At 43.9% G+C, this 22,964-nt stretch overlaps 1 protein-coding gene across 1 annotated transcript; it reads left to right on the forward strand.

The window, feature by feature from the left end:
- The first annotated feature begins 14,648 nt into the window (after window positions 1-14,648).
- VIM (vimentin) lies at window positions 14,649-22,346 on the forward strand. The gene is made up of 9 exons (XM_016213237.2): window positions 14,649-15,273; window positions 15,940-16,000; window positions 18,655-18,750; window positions 18,838-18,999; window positions 19,483-19,608; window positions 19,975-20,195; window positions 20,646-20,689; window positions 21,079-21,164; window positions 21,985-22,346. Exons 1-9 carry the CDS (start codon window positions 14,711-14,713, stop codon window positions 22,024-22,026), a joined length of 1,401 nt encoding a protein of 466 aa, XP_016068723.1. The 5' UTR covers window positions 14,649-14,710; the 3' UTR covers window positions 22,027-22,346.
- Window positions 22,347-22,964: the final 618 nt, after the last annotated feature.

A 22,964-nucleotide genomic window follows, 5' to 3' on the forward strand; every position in this document is an offset into this window, starting at 1 on the left:
GCCCAATAAACACACATCAGAAATGCTCAGCCGTACTGCAAGCCCAACCCAACTGGAAGAGCCTCTCCTCTGCCTATTCTTTTTCTTTTTTACTAGCATTTGGAAAATACAGAAATATATAAAAAAGAAATTTTAGAAACCACATGAGAACTATAGCTAACATTTTAATATTTCTCCCTCTGGTCTTTGCACTAGTTGTATTTTACCAAAATCATAATCTTCTTGCATATACATATTTTATATCCTGACTTTTTTCACCTAACATTTTATCATTGCCAGTTCTGAATTCCATTCAATATATCAAAGGGTTATCCCAATTTTTTCCCCCTGAATTTTAGAAATAATACATGCTAATTTTAAGGCATAAAACAAATTACAAAAGTATAAAAAAGAAAAAAGCACATCCTTCAATAAAACTTTGATTCCATCTTTACCCCTAAAAAACAGCCACTTTTAACCGTTTGTTGAATATCTTCCAGCCTCGTTTCTGTGGAGCATAACCCGTGATCACTTGTATTTCTATTCTCTCACTCTTGAACATGTAAGAGGCTCAGTTTTCACTGCATGGATAGTATAATGAACATTTTTGCATATTAATATTCAAAGTAATACAATTGAAAGTATTTCAAGATATAAAAATAAAACCTTTCTCTTGTTTTCCACAATGAGTAACAAAAATACAGACTTTGCTTTACTTGTTAATTCAAAGTCGTGCCAATGTTTTATTATTATTTACTTTTAATTATGAGCAATTTTAGTAGTAAGTTCAGAAGTCCCTTGGGTGGATGGATGCATAGTAGACATTTCATCATTATCTCAGGGTTTTACCACCCTAAACACACCATACCAATCAAGCACATTTCAAAAAGTAACCAGCCTGGCGGGCATGGCTCAGTGATTGAGAGTCGACCTATGAACCAGGACAGTGAGGTTTGATTCCTGGTCCAGGCACCAGGCTGCAGGCTCGATCCCCAGTGGGGGGCGTGCAGGAGGCAGCTGATCAATGACTCTCCCTCATCATTTACGTTTCTCTCTCTCTCTCCCTCTCCCTTCCTCTCTCTGAAATCAATAAAAACATTTTTTTTAAAAAAATAACCAAATTGATATTAAGATTTATTAGAGAAATGTAGCTAACATACCAAATTATCAACTTCCCAGGAAATTGTAAAAGATAATTTTCACAATAGTATTTGGGATCCACAAGGACAAGCACACCAACACAGGAGATTTACAGGACATTCCACGTGCAGATTCATGTTTTACGTATGCACGGTCACAAGGAATTTCCAAGACATTGTTAGCAAAAGCTCAGAGTTGCATATATCTGTACCCATATGTCTGTGTCTAAATTTTCACATGAAAAAAGTTAAGCCTGCAAAAGAAAATAATGTAAGCACAATACAAAATATATTTTGTTTAAATTTATCTCAAGACTAGTTTATTTGAATACACGCAGCAATCCAGGATCATCTTACAAGCGATGAAAGTTAACAGCTTTTTAACTTCACGTGAACAGGATTTTAAACGCATTTTAGCTCCCAAAACAATAACATAAATTAGTCTCAAGTGATATGCCAGTCTCTTTTTTTAAAAAAGCTGCCTATGAGGAAAAGATTAAATATCAACATCTAAAAAGCCACTTGCTCACATTTAAAGCTTAACTTTGTGATTAGCACAGGTGCTCCAGTGTCCCAGTTACAACACTGGCAAACCCACAGCACCGGTAACTCTGGGCGAAGGCAGAGCATTCCCCAAGCAATCCACTCCCCTTTTACCCTAAGTAAGAGTTGAAGTGCAAATTTTGACTGAAAGTACCAAACATTAGACACCAATTCCAAAGTGAAATACAACAGTATAATGCAACGTTTCCAAAGGAAGACTGCAGAACGAGTTCCGTTACTCTTACCACCGTTTACCCAGGTGGAAGGTATGAAGAGTTGGAGATTACCGAAGACGAAGGCTTTTGGAGAAAGCTGCCAGCATGCTTCTCCCCAGAAGACCTATGGGGCCCTTTGCCACTCACCTCAAGCACAGGTTAAGTGCTTCAAAGTACCACCCAGGGAGTTTACAATTGTTTCCTCTTTACCTTCTGAGATTTTTTTCTTTTCTTTTTCAATTGCAGTTGACATTCAACACTATTTTATATTGGTTTCAGGTGTATAGCATGGTGGTTAGACAATTATCTAATTTGCAAAGTAACACTCCCCCCCCCCAATAATTCTAGTACCCACCTGGCACCACACAGTTATTACAGTATTATTGACTATATTCCTTATGCTATACTTTACATCCCTGTGATTATTTTGCACTACCAATTTGTAGTTCTTAATCCCTTCACTTTTTTCACCTATTTTCCCCCAACCCCCTTTCATCTGGCAACCCTCAGCCTGTTCTTCGTATCTATGACTCTGTTTCTGTTTTATTTTATTCTTTATATTCCACATATAAGTGAACTCATATGGTATTTGTCTTTCCTCTGTCTGACTTATTTCACTTAGCGTAATACCCTTTAGAGTGTACCCTCTGAGCTTTAGAACATAAAGTATTTCCCCTGGACCAGATCTTAGCCATGCAAGAGAGAGCTAGCTGTCTGTTCAAGAGCTAGATTCTGTTCAAGGATCAGTTGCTGGAAAGAGGGGAGGGGAGGGGAGGGAGGGGAGGGGAGGGGAGGGGAGGGGAGGGGAGGGGAGGGGAGGGGAGGGGAGGGGAGGGGAGGGGAGGGGAGGGGAGGGGAATCCAATATTCCCATTTTCTATGGCTCCTTCCCTCCAGCACTCAAACTAGGGGAGGGGAAACAAGCAATCTTTAAAGTAAGATTGAAATTTTGATTATTACATGAAAGTGCCGATTATAAATCATGCGATTAATTTTCTCAATTAGAAGTGATCAAAGAATTGTTTGATTTTAATAAGAGTGACCAGAACAGTCATGGAACTCCTCGAATTTTGATTTGCACAATAATCGCACCATTTTATCAGCTGCCCTCTTATCTGATTCTCCCCTGCCCTCCTCATGCTAGAGTTTAACAGCAATGAGCATCCACATTATTGAGCGCTTACCCCAGGCTAAGCACTCTATTGTGCATTTTATGTACATTTCTCACTCGTCTTCGCGCAGCTCTGTAGTATTATCACCCCCATTTTACATATGAAGAAACTGAGGCTTATCCATGGTTGCACCATTAGTGAGTAGAGGATCTGGGGCTTTACCCAGGTAGCCTGACTCCAGAGTCTGTCATCTTTCCACCAAAGAGTGAGTGAAGTATAGTCTCTTAATTCAAAGGATAAAAATAATATTAAGCTTGCTTTCTTTAATTAAACATATGTGGATCTCCCCCATTTCGTGAGAAAATGGAAACATTCCATTAAAGGAGAATTAGCAGAAAAGTAAACATAGCTATTTTTTGTAATCATACAATCTGCTGACATACACACTTATTCCAAACTCCTGGATGATGTCACCATGTCAACACTCACAAAGCCTCCTCAATCCAGACATGAAATAACAACAATAACATCTAAAATTTGTAATGTTTGACCTTTAAAAACTGCATTTTCGTATTGTAACCCAATTCTATCCTCACAACGATCCTCTGAGCGGGTATCATGGATGTATGTTTTTGATGAGAAAACTAAGATTAAAAGCCTTTAAAATCTGTATTTTATTTAAATCACAAACTAATACATGACAGAGCCAGAACTAAAAGGGGCGGATGTCAAAGGCAAGTTGAAATATCAACCCATTTTTGTATCAACTTCTAAACCCCTCTTTACCATCAACATTTACATTAATCATTCTTGATCCTTATGTTTTGCATTTTTCCACACTCACAATGCCTCACAAATCCTCTAACATATATTGAAGGCTTCACTTCATTCTGATGAAAAAATTCATGGAGAGTAACAATGCATGTGGCTTTCAGATGTAGAGACTGGGGCTTCAAGAGGAGAACAAGTTGGCCTAGTCAATGCAATACAAGAATCTTACAGAATTTTACAAACCTGAGTTAAATTTATGTTATAATATGGAAAGACATACATACACTTTCTCACGAGAGAGATTATTCTAGAATTTCAGAACCGTGCCAACATATTTCACCGGAACCTCATCATCTGGATTGCCCTTCTCTGAGAAAGCAAAGCTTCATGAAAGCAATTAGTTCTGCTGATTAAGTTTCAGGATTTTTCTGTTTTCCTTTTTTGGAATTCCAAGAGGTAAAATATTTTTTCTATCTATTCTTCCTTTCCTCATAAGCAAAGATTCATCAATGTGCCCATTCTCCAACCTCTATATTTTTCATACTCTCCATGGCCACAAGTACTAGCAGTTCACTAGCACAATGTTTCTCAGACTTAAGCATTTCTCAAAATCATCTGGAAGTCTTGATAAAACACAGATTGCTGGGCGCCACCCCCAGAGTTTCTGATTCAGTCAGTCTGAAGTGGGGAAGGACAGCTGGCATTTCTAACAAATTTCCAGCTGATGCTGATGTTGCTGGTCTGGGGACCACAGGTCTAGCACTTCGCCTACAAGTTCCCTTAAAGGGTCCCCACAGAGAAGTGTTCAGCAGCTAAAGTTCATGAATCGTACAAACAGTGCTCAGTGCCTTGGCCTCACATTGAAGGCTTCTATCTGGAGGGAAAGGAATGGTTGTCATGACTCACTGTCTTTTCAAGCTTTGCCAGCCACAAAATTAAAAACAGAAAAGGGCTACACTGAAAGCAAAAAGAAAACAGCTAAAGTAACACTGTCTAAATGTTGAGACTTATAACATGATTTCTGGAGTTAGGACAAAAGATATAGGCTGAGCACACTAAGAGCTGCACCACAGAGGCTCACAGAAAAACCCAGGGCTCCTGTCAGACCCCAGAAGCCAGTCAGACACTTGGCTCCCAGAGTTCTTTCACTGTCAACAATAAATTCTTCCACAAAGTTTCCCAAACACATATAGACCTAAAACTCTTTGGATTAACTAACTTCTTCCACAACTTCTCTACTATTTTTTAACACAGGAAAAAAAAATCAACTGTCAATAAGCAAATACTGTTGGAACATCAAGCAGGTAGGCAGAAAATACGGAGAGAGAAGCTGGCAAAGGGGTTTCCTTCAAGTTCCTTTATTTTTATAATTATCGCCTCTAGACAACTCTCCGGGGAGACTTTAATTCCATGTTTTATCTCTTTGAAATAAGTAAGGCATTTTATATAATGGTATAAAGTACTTCAATATTCTAGTTTACAAAAAATGTGACTAGTATTTTAAATAAAACTGTTCCATTAAATAACCAAATGAAACTGACAAGAAATTTATTATAAGATATAACATTTCTGCTTAGAAAATAAGCTGTTAGTTCTACTGTTATTTAATAGAGCAATATTTTGCAGAAATTACTGACCTTTTACTCTGATCACCACGAGTCCAATAAATTTCAAAATATGGGCCAGCCAGTGAATAACATACTACTAAGTAAGAAACCTACGCCATCCAAATGTACCTTTTCTGTCCCAGCCCAAAGAAAAGGAAAAGAGATGCATCGTGGTAAGGTCACTGAATACACCAGTTTTAAAAGAAGTCGCTCTGTATAAGCACGACTTCCTTAGTGATAAAAGTTGCCTAAATAACCTAGATGCTTGACTATTAAGTGTACCGGCAGTGTGCTGGGTTTCAAACCCACCAGTCATTTCCGTTACTTAATTGCTAACTGTTCTTCCCCACTGCAGTGTGGGGCCTGTGTTTTATGTAGTAACCCAGCAACTAGTTGTTATGCTGTATTTTATCAAGGACAACAGAACAGGAAACTTTACGTTCCCATGGGTTTCAGAGTAAAAGTCAATGTTATTTCAGTCTAACTTGAAGGGGAAATGGTTATGTTAAACCAGGTCTCCATGTGGCAGAATGTCCATGTACCACTTGCAGACAAAATGATTTAACAGAGAAAAGAGAAGCAGACCAGATGCTCTCTGAGCAAAAGGAAAGTGCTGGATTCATTTCTGGGTCCTTAGTACCCAGCAGAGAGCCAGGCATACAATAGGACTCAAAATACACTGGCTGAAGGGGGTCGCTACTTCTCTTCAGAACAATCCCATCTGCTAAGTAATTGGGCCACTGCTGAGGTAGGATTTCACCAGGCTGTTTAACGCGTCCGTGCATTCTTTTACCCTTGGATCTACTAAGGACTGTCATCTTTGTCGCTCTTGCCTTTGTACACATGTGAAGTACTTATTTTTCCCCTTTAAGCCTCACCGAGGATATGTTCATATTGATTTCAGAGAGAAAGTAAGGGAGATGGGGGGGGGGGGAGAGAGAGAGAGAGAGAGGAAGAGAGAATCAACCCGTTGCCTTCCATACACATCCCAACCAGGGATCCAACCCAAAACCTTCCGGTGTACCAGACGATGCGCCAACCAACTGAGCCACACTGGCCAGGGCACATGTGGACTACTTTAAAACTGCCCTATTTTAAAATAGATAAACAAAAATAAAATTAAGAAGAAAATAATAAAATAAAATAATAAAATAAAATAAAATGGAGTCATGCAAATAAATAAATAAATTCATTAATAGAGCTGGTGTTGATGAGCATTACTTGGAAAAAATCTTAGATGCAATGGCAATAAGATTAGTATTGTGCAAAAAATTTTAAAAGCTGGGCAGTAAGCTCACGTGTGTGATCAGTCGTGTTGCTTTAGTTTGGCCTTGAGAATCTTGGTTGTCCTGTAACTCATTGAACCTCTCATTTCACACAACTCTTTCATGATTCTTGGACTGTACCATATCAGTACCCCACATGTTAACAAATCTCCCTAAAATTCAAACTAATCCTGAGTAAGTATGGGTTAGGGTTATGTGTTCCAAAAATGTGGGCAGTTTCTTTCTTTTCCACTAGCAAACGTGGTTAAGGATTTTTATTCATCTAATTGTATGCAGGAGTTATATGCCATGTAGATCAAATCATGCTGGTGGGTTGAGTCAGAATTAAGAAATGAGAACTCCACAGAAAACCCCTAAATTTCTGGATGATTCATTAAGGACATTATATTCTCTGAAGTCAAATGGGTCCTATTGCTACAGCAGAACAGGAAAAAAAGAAGTCCAAAGAGATAGATGGGCACTATGATAAAAATGCCAAAGAGACGTGGGGACGTCACCAACAGTAGTACAAAAACACCATGACACATAAGGTACCACAGTACAGTGAAATTTAGAGCGTGGAGCCTAGATCCAGAAGTCTTGGGTTCAAATCCCAGGTCTGCCACTTCCTGGCTGTGTGAGCCTAAGTAAGTCACTTACTTTCTCTGTTCTTCACTTACTGTGACTGACTTTCCTCATATGTCTAATAGGGCTGTTGTGAAGATTAAATAACTTAACACATGGTAAATAAGTTAACACTTGGCATACAATAAGGTCTCTGTATATGCAAGCAATCACTATGATTACCATTAGCTTTCCTATCTGGGTCAGACTCCGATTCTAATAATGCAATCACAGCAGGCCTGGTTTTCACGGACGATGAAAACCAACCCAGAGCGAGCAAAAGAAAAACCCTGATCTACACATGCACATATTTCTGCACTGTATTCTCTTCACACATGTCTAAACTCCTAAAGTTCCAGAGGTGGCAGATGGATAAATTACAATATTATATCAGAACAATTGTTCATAATTTATACCATGAAGAAAATGTATTGAATCTTTATTAAGCTCAGGTTCCATGATATTTTTTGCAGTTATTCCACATGTCCATATAAGTCACATTAGAGGGCATATTTCCAGTACTTAGCTAATCAGAAATATGAAACCTGAAAAAGGCAAGAACAACATGATAGGCCAAGGGTCAGATACCTGCATGTGTTTTTGTGGTAGTCTCGCTAAACTGTGACTGTATTGGTCAGGTCTCTTTCAAATAAGGTCCTGTTTTTATAACTGGGTTGGTTTGGTTTTGTATTTGGATCAGGTGAATGAAGCCTGAAAATGGAGCTTCATGCCTTTGTCTAAAATCGACTTGAGTTTGGGGAGGAGGGCACTAGGTTTTTCTCTATATATTAATTAACATCTTTTGTGACTCCTACATACTTACCACCTTCTCTTTCCTTAGTCTTAAATCATGCATTAGACTTTGATGAAATTATAAATTATACATAGTCCTATGGAAAACTGGTTTTTCTCCCCCCCAAAAAGATTCAAAGATATTTCTAGGAGTTGGTCTTTAAGCTTCTTTTTCTCTGAACTTTAAAACACTGTTTTAGAGGAAACTGAAGAAGTCCCTGATTTTTCATCGATTGTGGAGACCAGGCCAATACTCTCACATCAGATAAGAAACAATATAAGGCAACTGATATTAACTTATGTCAACAAGCTAGAACCGCTGTAAAGGGTAAAACTGCAGGGTTCAGCTTACACCCCACCTTCCCCATAAAGTTAGACTTTATATAGACTAGAGAAGGGAAGACACTTCCAGGTAAAGGGATTTCAACGAATTACGTTCCACTTCAAATTAATTTTCCACCTGCATTTTTTTTCTGTGTCTAATGCATCCACTCTCTTCCGTTACTCTGTCCAGAAGGCTCAGAGTCCTGTGACTTGCCTGTCCTCTCTCTCACTTCACAGCCTCTAACAACCATCCCCCTTCATCACCACTGTGTCCCCCAAGGTCAGACTCCTTTTCTCATTCACCTGACCTCATCCCAGAAGCAGTAAACTCCCATTGCCCCCCACATTAATCATAAACTCCTCTCTCTGGCATTCCGTCCCCCAATGCATGGTCCCGTGCTAGCTCTCAATTCCCTTTCTCCCCACAACTGCTCCACCATCCAGCCACCCTGGGGGTCTTGCTAGTCCCTAAATGTCCCCGAACTCTGTCATCTATGCCATCTTTGCGTATACTCTCACCGGTTTTAAACATGCTTTCTCTACCATGTAAGCTGTAAAAATCATATGCATTCCTCAAATACCACCTTTCTAACTGCATATTCTGATCTCCCTCAAATAGACATGATTATTTCTCCATCGAAGCCCTTCAGGATACCATTCATGTCTCCATCAGGTCACTAGCTGGCCACATTCTGCTGTGTACGACAGCACTTTATGTGGTTCCTAATCCTTTCACAAAGTTAGGAGCTCCCCAGGGGCATTAAAAGTTTGTCACTTACCTGAATATACTAAGAAGCCTGGCAGGCAGAAAATGAGTAACACCTACCTATTGAATGGAATATGAAAGAAGACCTGCGTGTGGGGAAATGTGGTGTATTTATGGAGCAGAGGGAGGCTTGGGGCCCCACTGGAATTGCTGTCTGGTGGGGAGCAGTGGAAACAAGGATGGACCTGTACACTTAGTATGGCTTTCGAAGGCCACAGCTGAGTTTCAACCTCCTCTGCAGCAAAATTTCTGGTTCCTTCATCATCTTTATTACCAATTGTAAATACTTTGTTCTTTTACTTGAGTATTGTCTCTCATATGCGAACACCTGAGTGCATTCTGAGAGTGCACACCTTAATCCTGCCTTGTTGACTATTCCCAGGGTCTAGCAGAGAGCCTGGCACATGGTAAATATTCAATAAACATGCTTTCAATAAGTGAATAAAATCTGTGGACCATATTAGCCTGTAAAGATTAAATGCAGTCACATGTAAAGTGACTAGCAAAATGCCTGAACATAATAAGCACTAGAAAATATTAGCCCCAGCCCAGCCGGGCGTGGCTCAGCGATTGAGCATTGACCTAGGATCCAGGCGATCGGGGTTCGATTCCTGGTCAGGGCACATGCCCAGGTTGCAGGCTTGATCCCCAACTAGGGGAGTGTAGGAGGCAGCCGATCAATGACTCTCTCATCATTGATGTTTCTATTTCTCTCTCCCTCTCCTTTCCTCTGTCTGAAATCAATAAAGATATGTGTTTAAAAAAAAAAAAAAGAAAAGATTAGCCCCTTCCCTCCTTCCCAACTTCCCTCCCCCCCCAACTTCCCTCCCTCCCTCCCTTTCTGAACTATTCCTGCATCAGTTCATACATTCAAAAGTGTATCAGGCTTCTTTCTCTCCAGGCACTGAAAATAGGATAGTGAACGAAAGAGAGAAAAGCGCCTCCCCTCATGGAGTTTACATTCTAAGGAGGGAATGGCTGGTTCACTTCGGATCTTCAGGGAGTCTTACAAATGCAGTTAAGAAAAGGGGTTGTGGCTTGAAGACAGACACACTGGTGGGGGTAAGGAGAGCCTGGAGGAAGGGAAGCCAGTTAGAGTGCTGCGGGGATGAGGTATGGATGAGTGACAGCAACACAACAGGAGTGGATACAGGAAGCCGTGGGGCAGGACACCCACTGGATCCGAGTGATCCAAGAGGGAGAAGTCGCAATAATGAGGGAAGTTTCCAATCTTGGTAGTTTGCTGTGTTGCCCTGAAAAGACAAGGAAGTGAGGAGGGGAAGTTGCTGTGGTTGGTGGGTTTTAGGGTGTGGGATGAGCTATGCCCAGCTTTGGACATGCTGCCTTTGAAGCGACAGGAAGGAATCTAGGTGAAAATGTTTAACTCTCAAAGTAAGGATTCAGAGGGCAGGTGAAAACCAGACTCCCTTCGTGTCCCTGTTACATCCTCTGACTAACATAAAACATGGTATTCTAAGTATCTGCCAAACTCCTCTAGGAATCTGCTCCTTTGCAACAGAACCTGAGAGTTATCCTGTCTTTTCAGTTCCTGGAACACAGTAGGGTCCTGAATAATATTTGTGAATTGAGTCGGTTGACAGTAAGCGAAATGTCATCATCGGGGCAAAGAGACGAGCGGGTTTGGAGTCAGAAAGGCCTCAATTCAAATTCTTGCCTCCTCCCTTCCTCCCCTACAAGTTATAGGACCACAAGCAAATTGTTAGCCTGCATGTTAGACTTCTTATCTGTAAAATGACTGATCAAATCTATCTTGCAGTATGCTACGAGAGCAATTAAGCTAAATTAAATGCATGCGAAGTTCCTGCCACCCAGTAGGCACAAGACTTGAAGCATTTATCATATTATTATCATTACTACCATGCCTTTCACTACCCCTTTTAATTCATCATCTCATTTGTTACATTCCATCCAGGCGGTCCTGCTGGAATCTGTCCTCTTGGCGCGGCCACCTGCCAGCCAGCTCTCCTAAAGCTCCCACAGGTCACTAAGCTCCTCTCCACACGGCCGGCTGGTCCGTCAGCTCACATCACCCCATTCAAATGACATTGCCCGAGCCTGCAAATTCCAAAATCGCTGTTAGTACTTTAGATTTGGTAATGTTGACGCTTGGCTGACAGGCCGTACCACTGTGTCCTTATTTATACACAACTCACATCGTGCAGTGTTTGAAGCAGCTTCACAGTCCAGCATTTAAAAATACTCCTAAGATAGGTATTCACAGCAATCAAAAAATAAATACGAACACCAAGGAAGCTATGTCTGCATACTGTTTACTTCCAAAAGGTACGAAGCTGGGCTGCGTATACAGCAGGATTCGCTATGATGCTCACGGATGTTAGTTCAGACGTAGCGATTTCTCTCCGTGGTGACTCTACCCCACTGGCCCAGGCAGTGTGCCAGGCACTGTGTAATTGACCTCAGAAGGAAATTGTTTTCCAAAAGTCTCATGCATTCTACATAAATGAGTAAAAGTACTTTTGTTACTTTCACTCTTCTACACTCTACAGCCCACCCCAAGCTCTGGCAATTTCTAAGAGCTAAGACACACCAAACACTGTAGGGGTGTGTGTGTGTGTGTGTGTTTGTGCATGAGCTATATGGCAAGTGCTATGGATTGAATGTTTGTGTCCCTCCTCCCTTTCCAAATTCGTATGTTGGAGGCCTAATCTCCAAAGCGATGGTATTTGGACATGGAGCCTTTGGAAGGTAATTACACTGAGATGTGACCTGGAGGGTAGAGCCGTATGATGGGATTCGTGCCTGTATAAGAAAGGGGAGAGAACAGAGCTTGCTCTCTCCCCCATGTGAGGACACAGCAAGAAGGCAGCTGTCTGCAAACCAGGAAACAGGTCCTCATCAGACAGCAGATCTGCCTGCACCTTGATCTTGCGCTTCCTGCCGCCAGAGATGTGAAAAATAAATGTCTGCCGCTTAAGCCACCAGCCTGAGGTATGTTGTTACAGCAGCCTGAGCTACAACAGCAAGTAAACATTTCACAGCCCTGAGAAACACAGATTGGGAACAGTTGAGAGTGGAGAAGGAATCCCTCAGATGATGAGGAGGGCCAGAGTCATGCCAGAGGAAGTCACCACAGCCCAGGAATCTGCTGTGGTCACCAGCGGGGCACACTGCCACGCCAAGCCACAGCCTTGCCCTCATTTTCCGTAGTGAGTCAGTCAGCAGGCGTCCCGATAGCATTGCCCTGGGATCAGCATTTTAGGTGGGAGTAAGGTCTTCCCCCACATTGAGATGGCTTTTTCTCATCCTAAGGGTTCCGGGCAAGCTCACAATGGTGACATTTGCTGGGCCTGAATAAAGGGCTCTCAGAGAACAAGATGGTAACGTGGAGCACAGCGAGTCTGCCAGGGCACGGAGCCAAGGAATGCTCCTTGGGGGGGACCCACAGCCTCCAGTGACCAGAGAATTCAAAAAAAAACCCGCAGTAGGAGAGTTGTGCAGCAAAGGGTCCTGCATCTCGACCTTGGCAGCGCCATCAGCCAGAACCAACTGAAATGAGGTAAACAAAAGATTGCCTAAAAGAGGATTGTACAGAGAAGCTAGAATAAACCCGCCTTTTGATTCTAAACTATTTTTCTTAAATGCCAGGTAACCTTCAATACTGGCCCCCCCCAAAAAAAATCAGAGGGAAGGATTTTACTCCCCCCCCCCCATCTGTTCACTACAGAATCAATGTTTCCATCTTTACAGAGGTTTTGGAGCCCATCCTTTCTGTAATTCTCTAAACCGAACAACAACAAACAACTTGCGATTTTTAAATTGCTACTTAGATAACAAAGGCTGGCTTGCCTTTGCTGCCTTCCTCCCCCTTTAGGAAGACATTCTGTCCTGCGTGTTACCAACACTGCAACAATCGCCCTTGAGCGATTTACCTGGAGAGGCCTGGTCCTGGATGCCAGGGTTCTGAACACTGCCTCGGTGCCCTGGACCAAAAGTATTTTGCTCTGCAGTTGTATCTGCAAGAAACCTGGAAAACAGGCCAAAACGACCTGTGATGTTTTCGGGTCAAGTCCCCGGCATCCTGCAGTGTGCAATGCTGAACCGAAATGAACGCATAAATCTATTTCCCCCAAACATTCTGACATTTGAGTTATATAATTGCCTTCATTAACCAAATTGGGCTTTTAAAGCAACATCTAGTTAATTTCATAATTGGCGCAGGTTATATACCTTTAGTGACTCGCGCTGCAGCGCACACACACACACAAAAAACAATGATCGCCGAATTTCATTTTGAAACTACAGACTCGCGTTTCCTCTTTCACCCAGAACTGTCAATGGTGTCCAAAGCCGGGCGTGGTTTCACGGGGTGCATACGGGGCGGGGCAGGGGGGAGGCGACCGGAGGGAAGGATGGGGGGAACTTGGCAAGAAAAGCCCGTCGGAGACGCCTGTCGAGGGTCTGCAGAAATTTCTTGCCAAGGAGGAGTCCGCGCGCTGGAGTAAAACCAGGCTTTGGCGAGTTCTGAAGAACTTTGAGGCGCCCTCGTCTCCCCCACAGGCGAACCGCACACAAGAAGGCGGAGGCCCAGCTTCGAGTTGGGTGAAAGTTTGGGACGAGCTGCGCGTGGGGCGCGGGGAGACGAGTCCCTCCCATCTAACGGTTCAGGAGAACCGCTAGAAGCCCGGTCCCCGCGGGGCACAGGGCGCGGTGATTCACCGCCTGTGACTCAGCGACCCCACCCCGGCTCCCCCGCCGCCTTCCGCAGCCGCCCGGACGTGCGCGCGGTCCAGAGCCGAACCCAGCCCGTTAGGTCTCAGAACAGCTGCCCTAAGACCAGAGGGCGAAGCGAGACGCGGGCCCACGATGTCCCTGCTTTGCAATCGCGCTGCGCGCGAGGCTGCGCGGGGCCGAGCTCCGCGCCCTGGGCGGCGAGCCCACCACCTCGAGCTCCAATCTCGGGCGCTCTTTGTTTCTTCCTCGGCGCCTCCCGAGCCGCCGGATCCCGGACTCCCGCTCGTCCAGCTCCCGTGCCCGCGGGTCTCCCCACCCACCCCACCCGCTCCCTCCCAGCAACCGCGGCCGGGCGGCGGCGCGCCCCTCCCACCCGCGCGCCTCCCACCCGCGCGCCTCTTTGGCGCGGTGCTAGGGACCCCTTTGAACCAGTTCGGGGCGCTTTCCCCCAGCCCTCGACGACGACGCCTTTTTTCAGGACCCAGGGGTGAGCGGAGCTCGGGTCCTCATCAGGAAAGTCCCCGAAAGTCCTAATCCAGCCAAAAAGTAACGGGATAGTGCTCAGTCCCGAAGAACATAGCGGGCGGATGGAGGAAGACTCCAGGGAGCCCCCGCCCCAACCCCCTGGCCCACCCTCCCCGCTACTTGCCGGGTCCCCATTGGCTGGGATGATAGTGGGAGGGAGGGTAACAGGTTATAAAAACTGCGCCCTTGGCGGGGTCCCGTCCTCTGCCACTCCTGCTCCGGGGTTCCCGTGCCAGAGACGCAGCAGCGCTCCCACCTCCCACGCCCGCCGCGCCCTCGCTCGCCTCCGCCGGGAGCCAGTCCTCGCCGCCCAGTCCGCCGCCACCCTGCGCAGCCATGTCCAGCAGGTCCGTGTCGTCTTCCTCCTACCGCAGGATGTTCGGCGGCCCCGGCACCGGCAGCCGGCCGAGCTCCAGCAGGAGCTTTGTGACCTCGTCCACCCGCAGCTACAGCCTGGGCAGCGCGCTGCGCCCCAGCACCAGCCGCAGCGTCTACTCGTCGTCCCCGGGCGGCGTGTACGCCACGCGCTCCTCGGCCGTGCGCCTGCGGAGCAGCGGCCCCGGCATGCGGCTGCTGCAGGACTCCGTGGACTTCTCGCTCGCCGACGCCATCAACGCGGAGTTCAAGAATACGCGCACCAACGAGAAGGTGGAGCTGCAGGAGCTGAACGACCGCTTCGCCAACTACATCGACAAGGTGCGCTTCCTGGAGCAGCAGAACAAGATCCTGCGGGCTGAGCTCGAGCAGCTGAAGGGCCAGGGCAAGTCCCGCCTGGGCGACCTCTACGAGGAGGAGATGCGCGAGCTCCGCCGGCAGGTGGAACAGGTCACCAACGAGAAGGCCCGCGTCGAGGTGGAGCGCGACAACCTGGCAGAGGACCTCATGCGGCTCCGGGAGAAGTAAGGCTGCGCCCACCGCGGGCCTCGGGCAGGGAGAGGGGGCCGCCCCCCCCCCCCCAGGAGCTGCCATACCCTGGGATGTGGTCGGGGGCGGCGGCGGGGATTGGGGTGGGGACAGAGGGGGAACCGGTTTGTGGCTGCGCTGAGGCAGCCCCACCCAGAACCAAGCGGTTGCAGTTAGCGTTTCCCCTCCACCGCCCCCTTCCCCCTTCATTGCCTAAGAACGCCCGTTTCAAGTTACAGATTTCTTGAAACTACCACTTTGGAGTAGATGGCCCGTGCAAACTCTGAGCGTGATATCTCCCCAACTTTTTGAAAGTTTCCCGGCCCCTCCTGGCGGGCTGCCAGCCCTGGGGCGGCGGAGGGGGGAATGGATGGCTGTGCCGCCAGAGAGACAAAGGGTTGCCAAGGCTCCTCGGGGGCGGAGGGGAGGCATTCGCCTCGCAGGTCCGTGCGGCGACAGTGATTGTTTTTCCACGCTGCGGCCCAGGTCCCGGTAAAACTTGCCGAGGGTGGCGGTCCTGAAAGCCGCGGTCGCTCGCCGACTGCCTGCAGAGGTGGCGCACCGACTCGTGTACCGCGCGGCGGAGAGTTGGTGGCTGGGTGTGGCCGCCCCGCCCCTGGCGGTTTCCCAGTTCCCCTTTGATTAATGTGCAACTCTTTCAGGTTGCAGGAGGAGATGCTTCAGAGAGAGGAAGCGGAAGGCACCCTGCAGTCCTTCAGACAGGTTTGTAAATCCTCTCCCACTCGCAACCACCGGAGCCCACGCGCCCACCCAACCCACAGCCACGGGCAATTCTAGAAGTGACTTTCCCCAAGCCTAAGCAGTGCAAAACTTCCTGCCTGTGCGCAAGGCCCCCTAGTGGCAGAAAGGCTCCATTTGGGGCCCTCTCGGGATAAAATCCCTTGGACGATTTCAGCTGTCCCTTAAGACATAAAGAGAGTCTTTAAATTTTTACTTTGTTTCCAAATTTCTTCGAAAAACACTTTTTTTTCCCCCCGTTTTGATTTTGCAACACATTGATATTCTTATTTCGAACAGTTACATTTTGAGTTAGATTGCAGTTTGCTAAGTTAGCTAACTTTTACAAGGCCACAGAAAGTGCAGTTCTGCCCTGTAGTTAAAACTGAAAACCGTGCTGTAGCATAAGAAACTTAGTTTAACTGTCATTAAGCCAGCAAGTTTTAAGTTCTATTTGGGCACTAAAATTAGATGAAAGCATCGCTATGCACAACTATTTCGTGATCTAATAAAGGCTGAAAAGGAGCCATCTGTCCCCTGGCTGAAAGGTATTAATGGTTTCCCTGGGCTGCACTATGGAATGTAGAAACAGACATTCTGGCTAGTGTGGTGGCTCTGGACAGAAATAATAGGAGCCTTTGTGTTCCTAAGAGAAGCTTTGCAACAGGCTACATTCTTATTGAATATGTAATGATGTAAGCACAGTTCTAATTGGACACAAGTATTTGCTAACATCCGTTATCTCATATCTGGCCTAGACTTGTGAAGTATGTGATGTGAAAAGTTCTTAAAGCTACAGTCATGCCTCACATTTGAAAGACCTTTCTTTATTGGATCCTTATATTATTTAGTATTCTCTCCATAAATAAAAAATAACCCTAAGGCTGAAGAGTGGAATTTTCATTAAAGGGGTTTTTTTTGTTCCAAAGTGAGATGGACTTAAATGATTTCGTAACTTAAATTGAAGTCCAAAAGCAGGAAGAGTTCCCAGCACAGTTTAATTCTCCTGGACACTTATTGGGATTGGCTATAAAAGCGCTCTCACATGAAAGGCCTAGAATAACATTTGAAGCAGAAATACGTTTGCCAAATTAATTTAAACACAACAATGTGTGATCATTACATCTGTTAAGGTTTTCCTTAGAGTAGTGAGTTAATATAAAACAATATTGGTATAAAAGGTCTATTTAGGAATTAGGTAACATCCCTCATAATTCTCTTTATTGAAGTAGAATGTCACATTGCACTTCTTTATAGAGGCTAGTAAATTGTCTTTTATATCATTTTTTAGGGCTTAACAATATGCAAAAATGAATTTTTTTCCCCAAGCCTGATTTTTTTTTTTTTTTTATCATCACCCATTCCTCATTCATTTTTCCATGCAGGCGATAGAAGGGTCTCAACATTTTAAGACTGTAAGGCTATAAACTGTACAGCAAATATAATCGCTTATAAGACAAGAGGTATAAAAATCCTCGTGACAGTCCCTTGAGGGGAAATAAAACCTGAGATGTAAATACATATTCTGATTCGGAATGTAGCAGTTTACAAGTGGTGGCAACTCAGAAGGAGAGCCAGAGCAGCAAGAATCCTACATATACAGTAGTTTCATTATATGTAAGTGTTTTGACTAGTCATTCTGAAACAAGCTAAGCAACTGAATTGACAGGCACAGTGCTGAGTGAGAGGATGGGCACACCCTTGTAGGATGAGACAGGGGAGATTCAGGGGGGAAAATGTCCACCAGAGAAAGCAAAGCAAGTAGAGCTCACAGTTACATTTCTTTCCTGATTTGCCTGTCCTGCATCTTTGCCATTGCCCATCCTAAACTAGAGTATAAATCTAGCCATGTAACCTGAATGCCAGATGACTATGTATTTGCTTTGGATCATAATGATACGTTTCAGATGATTTGAGTAGAGAGGAAAAAGAGCTTAGGTATACACTAAAACTTTTGAAGCAGGAGTTTCTGTTCTATATGAACTCATGTATTTATGAAGTTATGAGATCTGGTCAACTCCTGTCACCACATTATTCCATGACATTACCAAAAAAAAAAAAATCTTAAAATGCTATGGCTTTGCCTGGCCAGTGTTGCACAGCGGTTGACCTATAATCCAGGAGATCGAGGTTTGATTTCCAATCAGGGCACATGCCTGGGTTGCAGGCTCCATCTCCAGTAGGGGGCGTGTAGGAGGCACCCCATCAATGACTCATCACTGATGTTTCTATCTCTCTCTCTCTCCCTTCCTCTCTGAAATGAATAAAGATACATATATTTAAAATGCTGTGGCATTGATTTTTTAGATTAAAAAACAAACACTTCACTGGTATAGTGTAGATTTAGTAATAATTTCTTGAGTGTAGCTCACCATGTTGGCATACATTTATTTATTTTTAAATTGTCTATTAGCTACCTTGATACAACACAGTGGGTCACAATTCAAATTTATCAGCGAAGAGAAGAAAGCATAGTATATTGGGCACTGGGTGGTTTTTCCTATTTGAAGGTCATAAATTTGTTAACACCCTTCTATAGTGAAGACAATAAGCTCACATGGTTAGTTTAAAATGAATAAATGAGATAGGCCCTAAACTTCAGCATCCTCCATGTCCCATCTTTTCTCGTTTCAAAATAGGATGTTGACAATGCTTCTTTGGCCCGTCTTGACCTTGAGCGTAAAGTGGAAACCTTGCAAGAAGAGATTGCCTTTTTGAACAAACTCCACGATGAGGTAAGTGGAGTCACTTTCCGTGAATGATCATGGGTGGAGCCGTTTCCATCGTCGGCATGGCTCACCTTCCATCGGCTCTGTTTGTAGGAAATCCATGAGCTACAGGCCCAGATCCAGGAGCAGCACGTCCAGATCGATGTGGATGTCTCCAAGCCGGACCTCACGGCTGCCCTGCGTGACGTGCGTCAGCAGTATGAGAGTGTGGCCGCCAAGAACCTTCAGGAGGCTGAGGAATGGTACAAGTCCAAGGTATGGGACAAGGCAGTGCGGCTAGAACAAGAGGGACACATTTTGTTCTGCGAACACTGTACCCGCCCGCGATTCCTAAATACCCTTCAGCTCCAGTCAGAAAGCTCTGACTTCGAGTTGTATTTGTTGCTACAGCCTCTCCACCATTCACAGCAGGCTCCCTTCCCATTACTCTTCTCTGATTCTGCTTCAGAGTCAACCCCAACACCATGCCCTTGACCTCTGCCCTTTTAAAATGAGGGCAGTAGAGTGACTTTCTACTTGGAACTACCCATGTCAGCATTCCACTGCTCTTCCTCTCCTTTTCAAAACAGAACTTTAGACATATCTTGGCAGACATTGAGACTTGAACTTAAAATATAAAATTGGTTTGTTTATGCCTTTGTTTGCGATCTTTAAGCTCCCCATTTGCTCAGGTAAGGTAGACTCTTAGATGGAAGCAAGTCACTTAGGTGATCTCCGTGTCTAATTCCTCTCCGACAGTTTGCTGACCTCTCTGAGGCTGCCAACAGGAACAACGATGCCCTGCGCCAGGCGAAGCAGGAGTCGAATGAGTACCGGAGACAGGTGCAGACCCTCACCTGCGAAGTGGATGCACTTAAAGGAACTGTGAGTATCACACCCCAGGAAAAGAGGGAAAGTAACGCGTTTGGATCCATTCAATGGGCCAAGCTCATGACGACATCTGAACAAAACTTCCAATGAAGAAAATATGTATTTTCATCCGAAGAAAATGAGTTGACAAGAGAGATTCAGAAAGCACTTGAGAGCTGAAGGTTTTAGCTTATAGTATTAAGCTATTATAGCTTCTGTTAAGAAGAAAAGTGATACTTGTGTTCTCCACATAAAATTTGGAGTGTTCACCATTTGCCACTAAGGGAAATGGTTGCAAGTGGTCTGTAAATGGTTTGGGGGATAGCTGGGTTTTTCTGGAAAATAACATGGCAAGCCTTTCACCTTTCTCACCCCCCACAGAACGAGTCTCTGGAACGCCAGATGCGCGAAATGGAAGAGAACTTTGCCGTTGAAGCTGCTAACTACCAAGACACTATTGGCCGCCTGCAGGATGAGATTCAGAACATGAAGGAAGAAATGGCCCGTCACCTCCGTGAATACCAAGACCTGCTGAATGTTAAGATGGCTCTTGACATTGAGATTGCCACCTACAGGAAGCTGCTGGAAGGCGAGGAAAGCAGGTATGGAACAAAGACTGCTGTGCGTGGGTCAGCAGCTGCCGCTTGCTCGGTATTCCACTTGCTTTACACGTCGGATCTCATTTCCTCTTTAGAGCATTTCTTCAAGGTAGCCGCTTTTTATAAATAAGGAACCTTAGGTTCAGAGAGACTGAGGAACTCACCCTAGTCAGTGAATCAGTAGCAGAGCTGGGATTTGAAGCTATGACTCTGAAAGCCAGCGCTCTCCCCGCCCACTCTCTCAGGCCTCCAGCTCCCTCCCCTGTGGAGAAAATGCTTGGAGTAAAATATTTCAGTGTATTAATGAGATCAATCAGGGGTAAATGTTTCTGAAGCTAGTCCCTCACGAAATGCATGAGTAAATTTTCTTATTTGATGAAAACTAGACGTGTATAAACTTATTCCTTGTTGTTCGAGTTATTTCTCAAACATTTCACTGTTTGTCTTTTGTAGGATTTCTCTGCCTCTTCCCACCTTTTCTTCCCTCAACCTGAGAGGTAAGCATTTGATTGCCATTTATGAAAAATTTCAGTAGCTTATAACCATTCTCTCTATACAGCACTCATTTTTACTATGATTCTTGAAAAATGCCATACAAGAGAAAGTTCTATAAAGCCTCCATTATTTTCAAACCCAACTACTGTCTTACCTTCTGTGCAGACTCCACTGACTTGCTCTTGGTGGAGCACACGCTGCAGTAGTTTATCTCACCCTGATGCTCCAGGGGTGTCAGGCTGGGTTTTAAAATAAGTAATCGTCTTTAGAATTATTTTGGGAGTAGTAATTTAAACAGTTGTGAACAAAAATTGTAATTCTTTGGGCAAAATGCTTGCTTGTTTTTTTTAAAATTCATATTTACTCATCTTGGGCTTTTTTGCTTATTCAGAAACCAACCTGGATTCCCTCCCTCTGGTTGACACCCACTCCAAACGGACACTTCTGATTAAGACAGTTGAAACGAGAGATGGACAGGTTGGTATCTTTAAATCAAAACTGGAGTAATCTCAGGCACTGATACCCTTTTAAATCAGTAAGTCTAGCTCAGATACAGCTGGCTAATTTAGGAGGCTTCAGTTTCTCTCGTGCCTATTAGAAAGAGAATGGGCCTCTTCTTGCAGCACTACGCACGGCCAACTAAGTATTTGCCTCCTAGATGTGAAGGGGAGATAGCAATCTTCCAGTTAATGATTTTTCTATGGTCCTTAATTTAAAATGGGAATATACCTTCTTTAAGTTACTTTCTAGGCCAGCTTTATGAACTGTTTCATTAGACTTCCAGTGTCTTAATTCTGGATATACCAACTTCCCTAAACACTCCTGGCTAGGCCCTCTTACGTAACCCAAGGACATGCATGCCATATAAGCAGGTAGTTTTCTTGTTACCTCTCTATGCCAGAAAAGAAATGGATGGTAGAAATTTATTGTAATCCTCATGTAATCTTCCCTTGCACACGAACTTAAAGTATGTTTTAATCACTTTTAAACTTTGCTGCATAGAATTATTACAGCATCCTTCCTGATAAACACAGGCCTTTATAGAAAGTTTTCTTTTTTTAGTCATGACATTCCATTGCACACTTACTTTGCTTATAGGTGAAGAGCATCTTACATATTATCTGTCACCACACACCCCCAGCTGTAACCCTTGTCCTGCAGAACCAACATAACCTTCCAACTTACTCAATAAATTGCATATAATTAGTAAGATTTTTCTTTGTCATGCTTACTGGGATAGTTTAGTCTTTAGCATGTAGTGGTATATTTGATTTGGATTTTATCTCTTTTTTAACAGGTCATCAATGAAACTTCTCAGCATCATGATGATCTGGAATGAACCCTGCATGCACTCAGTGCAGCAATTTGTTACCAGCAGAGTAAAAAGGAAACCCATATCTTACGGAAACAGCTTTCAAGTGCCTTTCTGCAGTTTTCAGGAGCGCAAGATAGATTTGAAATAGGAATCAGCTCTAGTTCTTAAGAACCAACACTTCTAAGAGATTTAGGAAAGAAGTTTACAACATAATCTAGTTTACGAAGAAGCCTTGTGCTAGAATACTTTTTAAAAAGTATTTTTGAATTCCATTAAAACTGCTCTTTTCCAACAAGTATCTGACCAGTTTGTTTCTGCTTCAATAAACCTTTGGAAAACTCTTATGGTGTCTTACTTATTTGATAATACCTATACAGTTCTCTAAATTTTATGAGACTTTGTTTTAGTTAAATATTTTTTGGTCCTATTGGTTGATTTGACACAAAAATCAAGTTTAAGTTAACTTGACAAATTCAACTTATTTATGCTTGAGGTATAGTTCTTAATTTGGTCCTTTAGGTAGACTTCACTTCTTTCCAATTAAGTTTCTTTTAAAATTTACAAATAAATGATACATAGTAAAATAATGTACAAAAATTACAGTAGATCTTTTCATAAAATGACTTGAGCTGGGTTTATATCCACATGTAATTTCAGTTCTAACAAATAGACTTCCTAAATTTGAAAACTTGACTAAAAAAACCTTTTTTTGGTTTATATAGCATATGATTAGTACAAACTCCACTGTGGGAGTTAAACCATAGGGCAACGGGCAGGATACTGGGCTGCATCTTCTGTTAGCAAGATGCAAAGAAAGGGGACAAGTTCATCAAGTTCCAACATGAAACTACTTGGCTTTTCTTGTATGTATGCATGTAAGTGATATCTAAATCTATATTTACGTATAGATACTTTTAAAGACCTTTGCATTGGAGGAATGATGCTGACACAAAGGAAAATTC

The sequence above is a fragment of the Miniopterus natalensis genome, chromosome 1 (assembly GCF_054644295.1).
Source record: "Miniopterus natalensis isolate mMinNat1 chromosome 1, mMinNat1.hap1, whole genome shotgun sequence".
In the NCBI taxonomy this organism is placed as follows: Eukaryota; Metazoa; Chordata; class Mammalia; order Chiroptera; family Miniopteridae; genus Miniopterus; species Miniopterus natalensis.